At 36.5% G+C, this 18,359-nt stretch overlaps 1 protein-coding gene across 1 annotated transcript in view; it reads left to right on the forward strand.

The window, feature by feature from the left end:
- Nucleotides 1-18,359, forward strand: part of P3H2 (prolyl 3-hydroxylase 2) — a 183,359-nt gene that overhangs the window by 136,626 nt on the left and 28,374 nt on the right. The window contains exons 2-7 of the mRNA XM_066347194.1: nt 4,892-5,044; nt 6,002-6,191; nt 13,386-13,517; nt 14,798-14,940; nt 15,266-15,355; nt 17,629-17,669. Coding sequence (XP_066203291.1) covers nt 4,892-5,044; nt 6,002-6,191; nt 13,386-13,517; nt 14,798-14,940; nt 15,266-15,355; nt 17,629-17,669 — 749 coding nt within the window. The remainder of the gene's footprint in view (nt 1-4,891; nt 5,045-6,001; nt 6,192-13,385; nt 13,518-14,797; nt 14,941-15,265; nt 15,356-17,628; nt 17,670-18,359) is intronic.

The following is an 18,359-nucleotide window of genomic DNA, read 5'->3' on the forward strand; positions in this document are numbered from 1 at the left end:
AAAAGTAATTTATTATTTCATGGATTTAATACTTAAATAAGAATAATAAAAGAGGTACACAAAACTAGATCATAAGAAAGGGTTTTAAAATAGTAATGAAAAAAATTAAATAATACCTGACAAAAAACAATAAAACTGTTATTTAAGGTATTTCCATATTACTTCTTGATTGGCATCGTCACTTTCAATTTTTTTCACGTATGGGTGGAATGGACATTACTATGGACACTTAGAATACTCTGTTGTGCAGATGAACACTAAAAAAGAGTAAGGAATGTAAATTTGTGATTTCCACATTCCTGGGAAGGCGCCCATCTTAGAGAGAACCCTGATTACAAGTGCCATTTTAACAATTAGTTTGCTGAATTAAAAAAATTAGATATTGGTTCTGCTGAACTGCCAAGAATAGGCTGAACCCCACCAGCAGACTTTCTCACTTTAGGTCCATTTCACTTTACATTCTTTTTGCCTGGAACACTCTTTCTCTTGTTCTGCTCATGACTGACTTCTAAAAAGTTTAGTTTCATCTCAAAAATTCTTTTACAGAGAGACCTTCCTTAGCTAATTTATCTGAATGATAATTCTGCTTTCATTCCAACCCCAGCAGGCTCTTACTGTATTTTTGGAGGTTTTGTTTTGTTTTTTAGCAAGAGAAAGAGAGACAGAAAGAGAGACAGAGAGATGACAGGCAGGAAGGGAGAGAGTTGAGAAGCATCAACCCATAGTTGAGTCACTTTACTTGTTTATTGATTGCTTCTCATATGTGCCTTGACCAGGGGCTCCAGCTGAACCAGTGAGTGACCCCTTGCTCAAGCCAGCGATCTAGGGCTCAAACCAGTGACCATATAGGATCATAGCTATGATCCCACATTCAAGCTGGTGACCTCAGGGTTTTGAACCTAGGTCCTTAGCAGACCAGGTCAATGTCTATCATTCATGTACCAACACCAGTCAGGCTGTTACAGTATTTTGTTCATTTATTTTTTTGTAGCCCTTAGCACAGTCTGAAGTAATTTTCATTAATGATTTATTTACCTGATATTTGTCTCCTTGGATGAGAGTGTAAACACTTAGAAAGTGAGGTCCTTATTTATTTTGATCATGTAAGTATTCTCATTGACATCACAGTATCTGGCACAGATTCTGTGCAAAATAAATATTTGCTGGATAAGTGAATGAGTTAAAGAAAGAATTTGGGCATAATGGAGTTCTGGGTCTATGTGTATTTTCTTGAATAGAAGAATGATCAATTAGAAAACTCCTAGAAGTTCTTTTAGAACTTTTTTGGGAAAAGTTTGCATAATGACAGATAGTGGAAAGTTAAGCTATACAGATAGGGTGAGGGACAAATCCTGAAGGTTCTTGAATGTCATGTACACAATTTCTGGAATCACTTTTGTTAATGGATAGCTCCTGAAGGTTTTGGAGTAGTGAATGTGTACTTTTGAAATGCTCCATTGGTGTTAGCTGCGGAAAATCACTTGTGTCTCAGAAGAGTCCTTCACTCACCAGTGGACAGAGTCACTTCTGAGTGCCAGCAGGGCATTGATTTAATCAGAATTCCTTTCTTTTTCCATGCAGCATGACTGCCACGTACAGTCGCACTTCTGGTCTGGCAGGAGAAAATGTTTGCCTAGTTCTGCATAGCCTGAGGTGACATGACCTGGTGCTTCTTGAAAGCATTTCCTACCCGTTTCTCATATATCAGTATTACCGTCTTGTTGTCAAATTATTTCCTTTTCCTCAGTTGTTCTTTATTTTGCAACTATTTTTTTATGCATAGAATTACCCTCACATTAGAGTTATCCTCTTCTGTGGTTTGTCTTATTTTGGTCTTAAAGAAAATCAAGTTTGGAGCCTTGAATGCAGTTTGCTTTCTGTGTGTTTTAATGGAGAAGTGGATAGATCCTTCCTTAGTTGAAACTTAGTACTTACAAGCCTTATAGTAATCTCCAGCCAATAATATGGCATTATATGTAGCACGCACATGGTCATCTGGACTTTTCTTACTACTTTAGATGTGTGTATCTAGTTTCTAAAATAGAGTACAAAGATATAAGCCTCCAGTTAAAATAACAGCCTGTTTTATAGACTCTGGCAGCCAATTCAAGTTTCCTGAACTGGTTCACAATAGTTTAAAAGCCTTGGCCAGTTCATGAATAAGTTTTATGGTTTAACTTTAAGTCATGGAATATTTTTATACTGTATTGAAGATGATGGTATTATGTTTAATACCAGGTTATAAATGGAGAAAGCACCAAAGAAGAAAATAAAACAAAACCCAAAAAACAATGTGGTTAAATGTAAGAAAAGGAACCAGTGTATCAACGTTGTCTGACAGTTTTCAGACAGTGTGAACTCCTGGCTCACATTCATCGATGATAATCAGCATTAGAAGTTCTCAGTAGGAAGAATGACTTCTGAAGTATTGCTACATTTACATTCTGTTAGTACCGTGTAGCTTATGATGCACAGTCACATGGAATATACTAACATACCTTCTGATTTCTGAGTAAAAGATTTACTTGCTAAAAGTTTCTTTTTTCTTAGACATATCATAAATATCATCTCTATGTAAAGTAGATGGGAAACAAAAAGATAAATAAGTGGTGTGTTCCCTTTCCTCAGAGACCTGTACTGAAGAAACAAACACTCTCAGGTAGATACAGTGTATGGCAGCACAGACGCACCAGTAGAGGAAAAGCGATATGACATTGCAGTGCTTGACTACAGCTGTAGGGTTGAGAAAGGATCTCTTAGAGAAGACAGAATTGAAGTTTGGCTTTATAGGATATGTTAGATTTTAATAAGAAAAGACCAGGGGATGAAGGATCTCTAGGTCAGTGGAACAGCCTGAGCAAAACATGAAGGTAAGAAAGTGAAAAAATATATATTGATTTATGTTCCATCAACTGTCATGGCTGGTGCTATAGAACTGGAGTCCGTCAATGCTAATCTGTTTTGTTCATAACTTATGATTTGACTTGTCATTGGAAGCAGTTTTCACCAACGAATCTTAAGAATCTTTGTAAATTATGTATCCATATAGACCATACCTGTCATTAAGGAGAACATATTTACATCCTTGAAACTGAAAGATCATTTATAGTTGGATTCTATTGTTTATTTTATTAGGGTTTTACAGACTTCGAAAGCACATTGATATGTATTACACAATTAATTCCTTCCAAAATACTATATAGTAGATGGTGATATGGGGGTTTTATGGGCATTTTTAAAAAAGGAGAACTGAGGCACAAATGCTTAGATGCCATTTCCAAGATCCACTTGATCAATATGTGTAGACACACACCCAATTTACAATCTGTTCTTTTTCCTCTATAGTTATACACTTGTTACTATGTAGATGTCCACAAAATTTGTATTTATTGGAGTTGGGCCATGATTTAAATTGAGGGAAACCTGTTCCAAAATTAGTGATTTTTGACAGCCAAAATAATTAGAAGAGCACAGAATTGAGAACAAAGATAAACGTGGCAGGGAAAGCTGATTTCAGACAAGATTTAATGGCAAGAAGACCAGTAGGTAAGGATATATAAATTCAAGGCAAAAGAGGAACATTTTACTATTATTAGACAAAGTTAAGGGTATCAGGTCTTAGAATAGGGCAGTGTATGTTTTCTGTGGTGAGGGTTAAGATTCTTTATATATCACAAGATGGCAATAACAGGGACATGGGAAACTACCATTTCTTTCTATACCTTACTCATACCTGAGTGGCCAGACTGTCAAAACATACTCATTTAAATCTTATCTGCCAGTTCTAGGATTTTACATTTATTTGTTTAGGAACAATGAGTTTTTATGTCTTTATACTTTAAAATAGATGAAACATAATTTGAATTTACCATGAAAAAATTACTAATGTAAATATTCAGTTTTCTGATATGGGCTAATGAATCTGTCCACAGACATTGTTTATGATTAAAGCATAGGGAAATGTCTTAAACTGAGTAAATTTAATTCCAGTTTGGTTAAAAAGTGCATCACTGCATGTTACATGGAAAACAGTGTATTAAGTGGTATAGTATCTATGTAGTGGTTACTAAAAACTTTTTTGTATTAATGAGAATCAGTCGTAAATTTGGAATCAAATACCTCAATCAAAGGGGTGTGGTAGAACTTTGTGTGTGCTGTATTTATCAATAGCATCTCTTATTGGAATAATTCACCCTTTTTAACTTTGTGTTCTTCACATTCTAAAACTTGGTAAGAAATTTGGTGGAGTCAGTGGTATGCCCATCCCATCCATGGAAAGTCATGGGTTTGTTAAATTTTCATTGTCAAGATTAAAGCGAAAGAAACAAAAACAAGTGAGGAGAAAAATAAAAGACAAAGATGTGAAAATATGAATTAGACATAGCAACTTTTTCTTATTCATTATAGAGAGGGGAGAGAGAGAGAGAGAGAGAGAGAGAAGGGGGAGGAGCAGGAAGCATCAACTCCCGTATGTGCCTTGACCAGGCAAGCCCAGGGTTTTGAACCGGCAACCTCAGCGTTTCCAGGTTGACGCTTTATCCACTGCGCCACCACAGGTCAGGCGCAACTTTTTCTTATTAATTATAAAACAAACAAAAGCATACCAATTTGATTTCCCAGAAAAAGACAGCTTAGAAATGAGAGGGGGAAATGAACTTGGAACAAGTACATCTATCCATTCTTACTAAAGCCAAAATATCCAACATATCCACATCCATTATAGGAGTACTAGTTATTAACCTCTCACTCTTGGGGATGGAAGTTGGGCATAGGTCCTCTGCAGCCCAGCCCAGCCACTTTCAAGCTATCATACCTTGGCTTAGTACTAAACCTGGTTTAGAAATACTTGCCTTTATTTGATCCATGTTTTTTTTTTTGTTTGTCTCTATAGCTTAACAAGCTGGAAAAGGCAGTGGAAGCAGCCCACACATTTTTCATGGCCAACCCTGAGCACATGGAAATGCAGCAGAACATTGAGAATTACCAAACGATGGCCGGTGGTGAAGCATTCCAATTGGTAGATCGCGAGGCCAAACCACACCTGGTGAGCTCCACGGACCCGCCCAACCAGGAGGAGCTAAGTGTTCCTAAGTCTCATTTGGCTCAAAGCAGATTCCTGGAAATGACTACCTCAGATTGGCTCCTGATTTCCAATACAGTGGCATTTTTATTATTTATTTATTTATTTATTTATTTATTTTTACAGTGGCATTTTTATATGTTTAGAGTTATTAGGTGAAATATTATAGTTATCAGGGTTGAAAAAATTGAGAGACAATGAAAAGTAATTTAGAAAAGTAGTATGATATGGTGAAAAGTACAATACAATGCAAATGTCTATAACCCTTTCTGAGCTTCAGCCCTCTCTGGCACTTATTTTACTCCTGGGGCTTACAGCTAATGTGAATTGCTCAGGTCACCCTGGATAGTTTCTCAGTTCTGGGTCCAGTGGTTTTTCCATTGTACCTACTTTAAAACAAATTTTCAAGCCAGGTAATTATTTGTTTAAGTAAAATCTTACAATCACAATATGTGGAAAGGGCTTCTACAATTAGAGATGCTGCTATTCTCATTATGTAGCCTCCAAAATGATTGAAGGAAAGGATAAGAGGAAGGTTTTAAATGGAAGCCTTCTTTTTTTCTAATTGGGCCATGCTTGGTAATGATTGTCATGCCCACTTACATTAATCTTCCTGCACTGTGGTGCATGACCCTGCCTACATCTAAAGCTGTTAGAAAGTATAGTCTAGAGTGCTCAGGAAGAAAATGAAATTGATTGATGCCACAATAGTTGGCTTGCTTAGCAAGTTCTTTCTTCTTTACAGTGAGTTGAAGCTAGGGAAGTTACACTTTCTCTCCCAATGCAACCCTTCTTTATTACTTCACAGCGGAAGAGTTCAATACCCTACCTACCTAAATGATCTCGAGTCTTCATGGACCCTGCTATTTAAGTGCCCTGTGGGTGCTCTTTGAAAATAAAACGTTGTCTGCTTCTTTGCAGGAGAGTTACAGTACAGGAGTCAAACATTATGAGGTCGATGACTTTGAGCTAGCTATCAAGTACTTTGAACAAGCCTTGAGAGAATACTTCAATGAAGACATGGAGTGCCGAACACTGTGTGAGGGGCCTCAGAGATTTGAAGAGTATGAGTATTTAGGGTATAAAGGTGGTCTTTATGAAACCATTGCAGGTAAAGCTTATTTTTTCTTTCATTTATTTTGTGATTATAGAAATGCTATGTGCAATATGTAAAAATATTTCAACAATATGCAAGTATATATTGTGATAGGTGAAAGATTCTCATATATCTAAATAATTCTATTTTTTATAGATAAATTTATGTAGTTTAAGTTTTGGTGACTGTGCTCCCAAACATTTTCAGATGCATATCTAAATATTTATGTATTTATTTATGATAATTTTATTTTTTATAAGAATAGGACAATACTATAAAGACTGATTATCAGTATTTTTTTTTGTTTTTGTTTTATGCTTAACAATACAGTGTGGACTTCTTCTCAAGTGAGTACATGTAGATCTACCTTACTGTATTTAATGATTGAATAATGTTCCATGGTATGAGGACAGCACAATTTATTTTATAGTTCTTTACTGATGAATGTTAAGGAAGTTTCAATTTATTATTATAAATAATGTAGTAGTGAATACTTCTGTATAGTTTTTAATTATTTAAGAGTATTTCATTGTATGAGGGATTTTAATGTGCTACAAAGTAGTATTTAAAATAGGTAATGTGCATTCTACACTGATAGAAGAGATTGGTTAGTTAACCATTAGTATATGAAAACATGCACAAAAATGCATTCTCTTTATATTAAAATTTTAAGTGTAAAAAACAAAATTGTTAGAAAATGCAGGAGAACATATGTATGATAGTAGAAGAGGAAAAGTTCTTTGGATGACAAAAACAAGAAATATAAAGAAAAAGATAGACTTAGCCTGACCAGGCAGTGGCACAGTGGATAAAGCATCAGACTGGGACACAAAGGACCCAGATTCGAAACCCCCGAGATTGCTGGCTCGACGTGGGCTCATCTCGTTTGAGTAAGGCTCACCAGCTTGAGCCCAAGGTTGCTGGCTTGAGCAAGGAGTCACTCAGTCTGCTGTAACCCCCTGGTCAAGGCACATATGAGAAAGCAATCAATGAACAACTAAGATGCCTCAAAGAAAAATTGATGCTTCTCATCTCTCTCCCTTTCTGTCTGTCTGTCCCTCTCTCTATTTCTATGCCACACACAAAAAAGAAAAAGATAGACTTTAATAAGACTTGTCACAAAAGATACAATAAATCAAGCTGATTTACAAATAACAAGTACAAAAAATTGCAAAATATTATAGGCAATAAGCTAATATACTTAATATTTAAATGGACCATGAAAAAGTTTATTAGTAGCAATTTATTTGATATTTACTATAGTAGTAATAATAAAATTTATTTAGCAGATACCATATACTAGACACTTCCTTATATCTCTTAATTTCTAGACAACTTCTTATATAGATACATTTGTTATTAACCCTCTTCTTTTTTAAATAAGGACTCTGTACCTCACAAAGCTTAAGTAATATGATTAAAGTGAAACTTGTAATCAAAGGCTAGGCTTTTCTCACCTAGAGACCATACTTTAAAAGTCTACACAACTGAAAAATGGGCAAAGGGTAATTTATTCAATAATAAATGTTTAACCAATAAATGTTGAGTATATGGTGTGTTTCAAGTTATAAATATATGAAAAACAATGTTTGCCTTTATAGATACTCATAGAAATGCATATTAATGAAGTCAAAATGCTCTCCCTAACTCCCAATGTTTTCTTTCTCTATTTAAAGCATCACTCATGTAGTAGCTCAAACCAAATCTTAAGAAGTTACCTTTCAGTTCCTGGCTGTTTGGTTCAGTGGTAGAGCACCAACCCAGCCTGTGGAGGTCCTGGGTTTGATTTCCGGTCAAGGCATACAGGAAAAGCTACCATCTGCTTCTTCTCCCCTCCCCCTCCACCTCCACCTCCCCCTTCTCTCTCTCTCTCTTCTCTTCCCACAGCCATGGCACAATTGATTTGAGTGTATTGGCCCCGGGTTCTGAGGATGGCTCCTTGGAGCCTCCACCTCAGGTGCTAAAAATAGCTTAGTTGTAGGCATGGACCCCAGATGGGCAGAGCATCAGCCTCAGAGGGGTGGGTCACCAGGTGGATCCTGGTCCGGTCACATGTGGGAGTCTGACTCTGTGTCTCTTTTTCTCTCACTTAAAAAAAAATAGTAGCCTTTCAATCCAAAATGTTCCTCTATTCCTATCCCCCTGTTTTGTTAGGAGACTTGGATAGATGTTACCTTCTAGTAGCACTTAGGTTTCCTCCACCCTTTTTATTACCATCTTGTTCAAATCAATAGTATACAGGGGGTCCTCTGGTTATTATACAGTTCCATTTCTATGACAGTGATGTAACCTGAATTTTGGTGTAAGTCGAAACACACACTAGCCTAAGTCACTTACCTATCCTAACACAGTTGTAAAATTATAATCTAGAACATAAAAACACAATTAAGCCACAGAAAAAGTAAAAGGACATAAATATACTGTACTGTGCACTGTACTGTAATAACAGGAAAAAAATGTCAAAAAATGAGTGTAAAACAATCCTGACCTTTATTCCTGTGGTTGGCTTGCACACTGGAAGGAGCATTGCAAGATGGGAAAGGGTGACCTGTGGGAGGAGGCAAGTCTCCAAAGAAAGAAACACAAATGGAACACTTGTGCTTTTAACAGCCCCAAATGGTGTAGCCTACTGAGGGACTCCAGCTCCCTCAATCACATGCCACGTTACTGCATCTTCTTCCACAGCACACAACCAAACAATTCACTCATGCAGTCCATAAGTACAACACTACTGGCATAAGCCAAAACACTCACTCACATCTCAATTTTTTAAAGTTTTTATGGGAGTGAGCATCATAAACTCAAAACATTTTATATCAAGACGGTTGTAACCTGAGGACCCCTGTATTTTAACTAAGCCACTATGATAGCCGCCTTGCTACTCCTTATGTCCTCTTCAGGTTTTACTCAGTAGGCAGACAGAGCAGTCTTCCTAAAAGAGACAGAGAGAGAAAGAGAGAGAGAGAGAGAGAGAGAGAGAGAGAGAGAGAGAGAAAGTCTGCTCAAAGACATGCTAAAATCCCTCATTGGCTTCCATTGCACTTGGAATAAAACTAAAAAAAACCTTTAACAAGGACTTTTATGACTTCACACTGTGTATGTTTTCATCCTTTTTTTTCTTTGTGACCCATTCTTACTGTAGTTTGTTTGTTTGTTTATTTATTTATTTATTTGAGAGGGTGAGAGAGAGAGAGAGAGAGAGGCAGACAGATAAACCCGCAGACAAGAAGGGAGAGCGATGAGAAGCATCGACTTATAGTTGCAGCAATTTTTAGTTGTTTATTGCTTCTCATACATGATTGACCGGTGGGCTCCAGCCAAGCCAGTGATCCCTTGCTTAAGCCGGAGACCTTGGGCTCAAGCCAGCGACCATGAAATCATATTGATGATCCCACACTCAAGCCAGCTACCCTGTGCTCAAACTGGTGAGCCTGTGCTTAAACCAGTGATTTCGGGGTCTTGAACCTGGGACTTGAGCATCCCAGGTCAACATTCTATCCACTGAGCCACCACCAGTCAAGCTCCTATTACAGTTCTTTTAATTTCTTGGATATACCAAGCTCATTTCCACTTACAGACCTTCAAAATATTTTCTTCCTCTGTCACTTGGCTAATGCCTCATCTTGTTCAGTGCTCAGTCCTTGGGTCCTAAATACAGTGATTGGCAAATAGTAGGTTGTTAGTAAATATTTGTTAAATGCCTAGGTTGAATGACCAAAGAAGATGACATATCCATCAATTATATTGCAGAGATTAAAAGGGTTAATAATACTCCATATTTGTGAAAATACTGGTCATAAATTGTTAAGGTCCTTTAATGGGCGATTGGGGAATATATTAAATTAGACAACGAAGTTAGACTGAAATCAATTTGTCTAATGACTAATTTGTTATACAATTAACTAAATTCACCTAAAATCAATACCAATATCTGAATTATTGAGGATTTTCACCCCAAAGTTGTGTTTCTCTGGGCCTCTGCCAGAGCCATTTGCCTGCTATTTTCCTGAGCAACGCTCATTTGAATGTCAGTTTCATGCATTTTATATTTCAATTGCTGCCTATTTCTCTACAAAGAAATGTTTTACTTTATTATAGTTTTCTATCTTGTGGTTTGTGAGGATATGTGTACTGCCTGCACTCCCACATTTGCCTGTCTACCTGTCTACCAGTGACCACTAAACAGCCTTGGCAGATGTCCCAGATCTGGTTTAGGAAAAGGACTAACAATTCCCCACAGATTAACATTTAATGATTTACTCAAGGTCAGCATAGTAAGTTAGTTGCTGGGAAAGAATAGAGATCTCCTAACTCAGGCTCTTAATACTTAACACATCTTCCAGCACCATGACTCCCAATTCCAGTAAAGAAAACTAATTTTAAAAAATTCATAGTCTTTTAAAGCCAAATATTATATATTAAAGAAATATGGTAAGTCTTGGGAATTTGAACCATATTCAATATTTTATGAGATGGAAATTTTGAAAAGTATTAGCACACAGTGTCTTGGATCTAAACTTATTAGAAACATATTAATTGCACAATAACATTTGGTATAGAAAAGAAGTAAGAAAGACAACTAACTAACATATTATAACTATGTAAATTCTTGTTTGGTTCAAAACTGTCCTAAATTTGGAAAACAATTGGCTTTTAAAATACAAATATATCTAGAAAGTGAGACTACTTGAATTTTAGAGTTAGAAAAATATTAAAAATTGGAGAAATATACAAATAGTTTCTGAATGCAATTATATATTACTAGCCATGTTTGCCAAAGCCCTAAGGGATATTATTGTATCACTCTTATTTTACTGCTATTTATATCTTGCTTTAAAAATACTTTTATTCAGATCTTGGGTTCTTAGTGGGTATGTTTTCCAACTTTTTCTTTTGCTGGTCACTTGGAATTAGAAAGAGTATGTAAATGACTAGCTAACTAGAGAAAACAGTAGAGGGTTTTTTGTTGCTGTTTTCTTTTTCTTTTTTTCAAGTGCGAGGAGGGGAGATAGACAGACTGCTGCATGTGCCCTGACCAGGATCCACCTCACAACTCCTATCTGGGGTTGTTGCTCGAAACAACCAAGCTATTCTCAGTGCCTGAAGCCAATACTCAAACCAATTGAGCCACGGGCTATGAGAGGGAAAGAGGAAAATAAGGGGGAGAAGGAGGTGAAGAAAAGCAGATGTTTGCTTCTCATGTGTGCTCTGACTGGCAATTGAATCAGGGATGTCTGCACACTGAGCTGAGGCTCCATCCACTGAGCAAGCTGGCCTGAGCCTGTTGTTGTTTTTTTGTGTGTGTGTGTGACAGAGACAGAGAGAGTCAGATAGGGACAGACGGCAGACAGACAGGAAGGGAGAGAGATGAGAAGTATCAATTCTTCCTTGCGGCTCTTTAGTTTCCTTAGTTGTTCATTGATTGCTTTCCTCTATGTGCCTTGACTAGGGGGGCTACAGTAGACCGAGTAACCCCTTGTTCAAACCAGCAACCTTGGGCTCAAGCTGGTGAGCCTTGCTCACACCAGATGAGCCCATGCTCACGCTGGTGACCTCGGGGTCTTGAACCTGGGTCTTCCACGTCCCAGTCCAACGCTCTATCCACTGCGCCACCACCTGGTCAGGCTTGTTGTTTTCTTAAGAAATAAAATAGCTTGTTTGCACCTGACCTGTGGTGGCACAGTGAATAAAGCATTGACCTGGAATGCTGAGGTTGCTGTTTAGAAGCCCTAGGCTTGCTCGGTCAAGGCACACATGAGAAGCAACTACTACTTGATGCTTCCCACTCTTCTCCCCAATCCCTTCTCTCCCTCTCTCTCTCTCTTTTCTCTCTAAAATAAATAAAATAAGTAAAATAGCTTGCTATTTATTTCTAACATGTTAATCAAATAAACAACTCATTTTTTCCCTTGCAGTCCCTCAACTGAAGTTAAGAATCTAAGGATTTTAGGAATTCTATTACCTGTGCTATATTGGATTAGGTTGGCCAGGTTATATGAAAATTGGCACATTTCCTTACACACCAGAAAATGTACATTTCTTCCCTGTTGTGTTCTGGGGTTCTTTTTCAAGGTTGTTGAGATACAATTTGAACTCTGCCTAACAGAGTACCTTTTGAAAGAAGGCAGTTCTGGTGAATTCAGGTGCAGAGTCATAAAGTTAGATGGTTTCATCATCCTTCTCAAGAGAACCACTCACTCAGCTGCAAAAAACTACTACCTTCATCTTCATTGTAAAAACCAAAGTGCGGGCAAAACATAGGAAGCGTTTTCTTTTTTTCTCTGGTTCATTAGCCACTCATGTTTCCTCAGCTCATGCTTGGATGAGTTAGAGCCCAGAATCAGAGAAAGCAAGAGAATGCCGTACTTCAGAATCTTGACCTGTATTGCAAGCGAGGAGAATGAGCACAAAGAAAGGGGAACAAGAACAAAGAGGCAAAGTGCTATTTAAATTCTTCAGCTTTCATCCTTCTCTTATTTTACCAGTCCCCACAGCATTAGGATTTATTATAGATAAATGTATCTCAGGTGATGGACAAAATTCTAACTGAGCTGAACGGGTTCTTAATCAATAGGTGTAAAGGAATATTGTTTTTATTTTCCCTTCAAGAAAAATTGCCTGAAAATGTTAAAAGCAGAAAGCTTGACTTCTGTGCAGTGAGCTCCCCACCGACAGGGCAGCCTCTTCCTTACTCTCAACTGGTCCTTAACAAAACCAGGACCTGAACTGATGATGATCCAGGGTCTGGGGCACTTGAGGCTATCAGATATCCAAAACAAAGTTGTTAAGTATGGGGAAGTTTATTTAGCTAGGTGTGAGCGGGGTGAGATGGCTTATGTCACTTTCAGGAGATATATAGGAAAAAAAATACATGAAAGGGAAGATGGCAGTACAGAAAAAAGACCAGAAACCAGAAGATCTGGAATCTATTACGTATTCATTGTCCTAGCGATCACTGATTAGGAGGCCTTGAAGTCACGTAACTTTCTTGGACGTATTCATTGCTCTAGTGATCACTGATTAGGAGGCCTTGACAAGTCACGTAACTTTCTTGGTGTAAAGGATCTCTGGTCATGGAGTGAGGAGACTGATGCTTTGGTTCTCAGAATGTGCTGAGGGGAGGAATGCCCTGGGTAACTGTGGCTCTGACTTTGAAGTCTGGACATTCTACTGACTGGAGGGACCCACCTCTTGGCTCTTGTCTTCTAGATCACTACATCCAGGTGCTAGTTTGTCAGCATGAATGCGTGAGGGAACTTGCCACCCGTCCCGGCCGCCTCTCACCAATTGAGAACTTTCTTCCCCTGCATTATGACTACCTACAGTTTGCCTACTATCGAGGTAAAGCGTGGGTTATCCGTGAAGACCTTTGGGGGCAGGGATTGGTGCTCATCATTACAAAATTGATCTCTGATCTCGTATCACCTCCACTCAGGACAAGAACAGCAGGAGGTAAAACTATAGATGGGCAAATGCTGTGAGGATGTTCTGAAAATTATATTAGACTGACGTTTTATATGAATTTTTTATTTAATTTTTTCAACTTAGTTTTAAAGGGTAATATATTCATAGGTTCAAAGACCATATACATAAAAGACTCCCTCTCTTCCTTTTCCCCACAACCCAATTTTATGTCCTGCAGCTCAGTTTCTTATTGATCCCTCCAAAAGTTTTACATGGAAATCACACACACACACACACACACACACACACACTGACATTTCTGCCTCTTACACAAAGGAGATAGCAGGTTATTTACACTGTTCTCTACATTGTTTTATTTTTCACTTAACAATATATATCAGATTTATTTTTAGTTGGTTGGACCTATGAAATTACCATTTTCTTAGGTCAAATTTTGGTAATTGTGTATGATTCAACCTAATTGTATCAGCACATAGTGACCTTTCTCATTAATTTTTCTTTACATCTTCATATCATTGTACGTACTTTAATGTATTTCAAGTGACACCTTACTGATGGACATTGTGTTGTTTATAAATTTTTGCTATGATAAGAATGAATAACATTTTACATATATCATGTTACATTGCACATAAATATAAAATGGATTTCTGTGAATTAAGTGGTTTATTCATTTATAATTTTGATAGATGTTGCCAATTTTTTCTCCGTGGAGTATATTTTTAATTGCTCATCAACAAAATATATTATCATATTGTCAGATATTCCCCAATTCATTAGGTAAAAATTGATTTCTCCATACAGTTGTCATTTCCATTTATCTTGTTAAGAAAAAGAAATTTAGCACATTTTCCTTATATTTAAGAGCAATGAATAGAATTTGGATGGCTGAAATTAGTATTAGCTATCACATCAAATTTAGTATGAAAATCAGAATTAACTTCTAAACATCTACTCGGTTTATATGTGTTAAATAATATAAGTTGTCAAAATACATCTTCAGGTGGAAACTTGATAATTTGTGCAAAACAAATTGTTTCCTTTCTTTTACCTGTAACTATTTTTGATTACTCATCCTTAGCTTTTCTTCCCTTATTGACATGTAATGCTGACCTCTCACAGACATGGAAAGTGTCCTTCAAACTTCTTCAGACAGACCTAGGCTGACTCTAATGCTTCAGTCCTTGGTCTTTCAGTTGGTGAATATGTGAAAGCCCTGGAGTGTGCCAAGGCCTATCTTCTGCTCCATCCGGATGATGAGGATGTCCTGGACAACGTGGACTACTATGAGAGCTTGCTGGACGACAGCGTGGACCCAGCATCCATCGAGGCCAGAGAGGTGCGCCAATGTCCTGAGAAGAAATGCTGCGTTCTGCTGTATGCTCTGGGGAGAGTTAGTAAAAAACATCACACTGCACTTAAACATAGCTCACAATTTAGTAAAGGTTCTAGAACTCAGTTCTTTCAAACTTTATTCATTTCAAAAGCGTATTTTTCTCATATGTGCCTGCTTGTAAAATCTGTTGTGATGGAGACTTTTTTACAACTCTGAATGTTTTTTTGGCTTATTTTCACTGTCTGATGAAACTATTTCCACTAGAAAATTTACCATATCTCTTATTATTTAAATATAAATTTTTCTTTTTCTTTTTTTCTCTCTGTAGGATTTGACAATGTTTGTGAAGCGTCATAAACTGGAAGCAGAACTAATAAAATCAGCTGCAGAGGGCCTGGGATTTTCATACACTGAACCGGTAAGAACAAAGAGGAAAAAGGGAATTGTTTTTTATTGATTTTCAGAGAGAGAGGAAGGGAGAGAGACAGAGTCAGAGAGAGAGAGAGAGAGAGAGAGAGAGAGAGAGAGATCAGCTGCTCCACTCATCCATACATTCACTGGTTGATTCTTGTGTGTGCCCTGACCAGGGGTCAGACCCACAACTTTGGCATATTGGGATGCTGCACTAACCAACTGAACAACCCAGCAAGGGGCTAGGCAGTATTTTCAAAAGAATTATTCAATGAACTTTTTATTTATAATTTTATCACCCAGCCTCATTTGTTGAAGTTTCTAATCCCCTACCTTAACAAAAACTGGGAATGTGCGTGACTGTGGGGAGGTGGTGTTTACTCAATACAAGTGATAAACTTTAAAAGATTTTTAAAGATTTCCATATCCCTGAGATCCGAAGTCAAAAGCAAATATATTTGGATAAAAGAGGAGTATTTTGTACATGATGAATTTGCCTCAGGTTTGTTTTATTTCCTATATTATGGATGCAATATTTTGTATTTTCATTTAAACATTTAAAAGTCTTCAAAAAAATCCATCACAATTTTACTACCCAGCACGCTGACTTTTCTGCACTTGTCCGTGCTGTCATTTAATCATTCTCCATATGAAAACGTACTTTTGGCAAAACTAGTACTGTGGTGTATAGATAGCTTTCTGCTTTGATTTTTAATTTAGAAACTATAAGCAATTTCTATATTTTTATAGCTCCTAAAATTATTTTAGCCACATAAATACAGTTGATGTATAATAAATAAGCTCTTCTCCTGATGCTGAACATTTGGTTTGTTTTCTCATACTTACGGCATTAAGCATTTTTCTCTCCATTAAATTATACTGTTAGAATAAATTCCCAGGAGTGAGATTACTCTGCCATCAGGGATATGAGTAGTTTTAAAGTTCTTGAAATTGCTTTTCTAAGACTGTTTTCTGACATCTTTATTGCCCCTAGTAATGCATAAAAGCACCACTTTACTACAAACATCTCAGCAATGAAAATAACATTTTAAAATCACTTGCATTATATATTATATATATATTGTATATAACCATATATTATATACAAAATGGATACAGTATTGTTGCTGTAATTTGTATCCTTTGATGTCCAGCAAAAAAACCCACTTCACATATTATTATAAATCACTTTTTTCTAATTTGGATTGTCTGGGCATACTTTTTGTTCATATATTTGTTGGTTATTATATATGCTTTTTACAGGATTTACATGTCCTATGTTTATAAAAAGCACTATTTGTAAAATATCCTATTTTTAACATATTTTTTTCATTTCTGTCTTAATTATGTCATGTTCTATTGGCACATTTAAAGAATTAGGTTAATTTTTATTTACCAATCCTAGTGTACCATTTCTGATAGTTTTATCTGGTCCTACCTATGATTTCTTTTTTCAAGACTGTGTTGTCCCCATAGACATCAGCAAAAGCCACGTGGTCACTTTATTGTCCTGCAGAAACAGTCACACTGGAGTTTCTCTTCGTTTTATTCATAAACGTAGGAGGGTTATACTGACTGGTTTTTTAAAATGTCTTTCTGACACCAAATTCTAAATCACTGGCTTGGACAAAAGAATGGATGTCTGGGATAATTCCCTGCTATATATATATATATATATATATATATATATATATATATATATATATATATATATATATATTTTTTTTTTTTTTAAATCTGTGCATTATTTTGTTTTTGTCAAGGTTGTATCAAACTTAGCCTTTCTTTTTATAATTTAAATTAACATTATGCAGAGTGAAATAAGTGAATCAGAAAAAAACAAGAACTGCAGGATTCCATACATTGGTGGGACATAAAAACGAGACTAAGAGACATGGACAGGCATGGGGTGGTTACGGGGGGGGGGGGGGGGGGGGGGGGGGGGGGGGAAGGGGAAGGGGGAGGGGTACAGAGAGAACTGGATAGAGGGTGACGGAGGACGATCTCTCTTTGGGTGATGGGTATGCAACAGAACTAAATGACAAGATAACCTGGAAATGTTTTCTTTGAATATATGTACCCTGATTTATTGATGTCACCCCATTAAAATAAAAAATTTATTTATTAAAAAAATAAAAATAATAAATAAATTAACTAATATATAATATGCAGGTTGTGTAATATTTTAAGTCTTTTGACTGTTTTAAGGGTGTTTTATTTCTTTAAGTGATGTTGTAGTGAGAAAACTACAGTTTTTTCTTTTATATAAATTTAAAACAGAATTATTGGATTCGATATGGAGGGCGACAGGATGAAAATCGGTGAGTTCTCCATTCAGTACACCAACTGCTTATTTAAAAAAATTTTTTTTCAAAGGTATACAATGTTTTCTGTGTTTTTTTTTTTAATTTTTTGATTAGGGTTGCTAGATGGGATGGTGTTTGGGGGGATGGGTGAAAATGACAAAGGAATTAAGATGTACAAATCCCCAGTTATAAAAACAATCATGAGGATGTAAAGTACAGCGTAGGGAATATAACCAATACTATTGTAGGAACTATGTGTGGTGTCAGGTGGATATTAGACTTCTCTGGGGGATAACTTCGTTAGTTGTATAAATGTCTAATCATTATGTTGTACACCTGAAACTAATTTAATACTGTATGTCAACTGTTTATTTTTGGTGAAAAAAAAATCTTAATGTCTTATCTATTATAAGGAACTTAGCTCTATGAATAAGCAAAAAGATATGGTTAAAAGAGTTCCTAATGGGCAATTGGAAGCTCCCCATCCTGGTCCTAGCTGTTCCTGTCACATCTGTGTAACTTAAGTAATTAATTTTCCTCCCTGGGTCTTATATTTTTCCTCAAATGAAGGAATTGAATCAGGTGATCTCTGAAGGCTAAATATTCTGTAATTCTAAAGTAGAGAAAATTGGATTTTTTAATCTATAAAACTGACATTTTCTGGTTAATGCTGAATTCCTTCACTGTGTTAATTTAAGAGTAAGA

The sequence above is a fragment of the Saccopteryx leptura genome, chromosome 8, assembly GCF_036850995.1.
Source record: "Saccopteryx leptura isolate mSacLep1 chromosome 8, mSacLep1_pri_phased_curated, whole genome shotgun sequence".
Taxonomy (NCBI): Eukaryota; Metazoa; Chordata; class Mammalia; order Chiroptera; family Emballonuridae; genus Saccopteryx; species Saccopteryx leptura.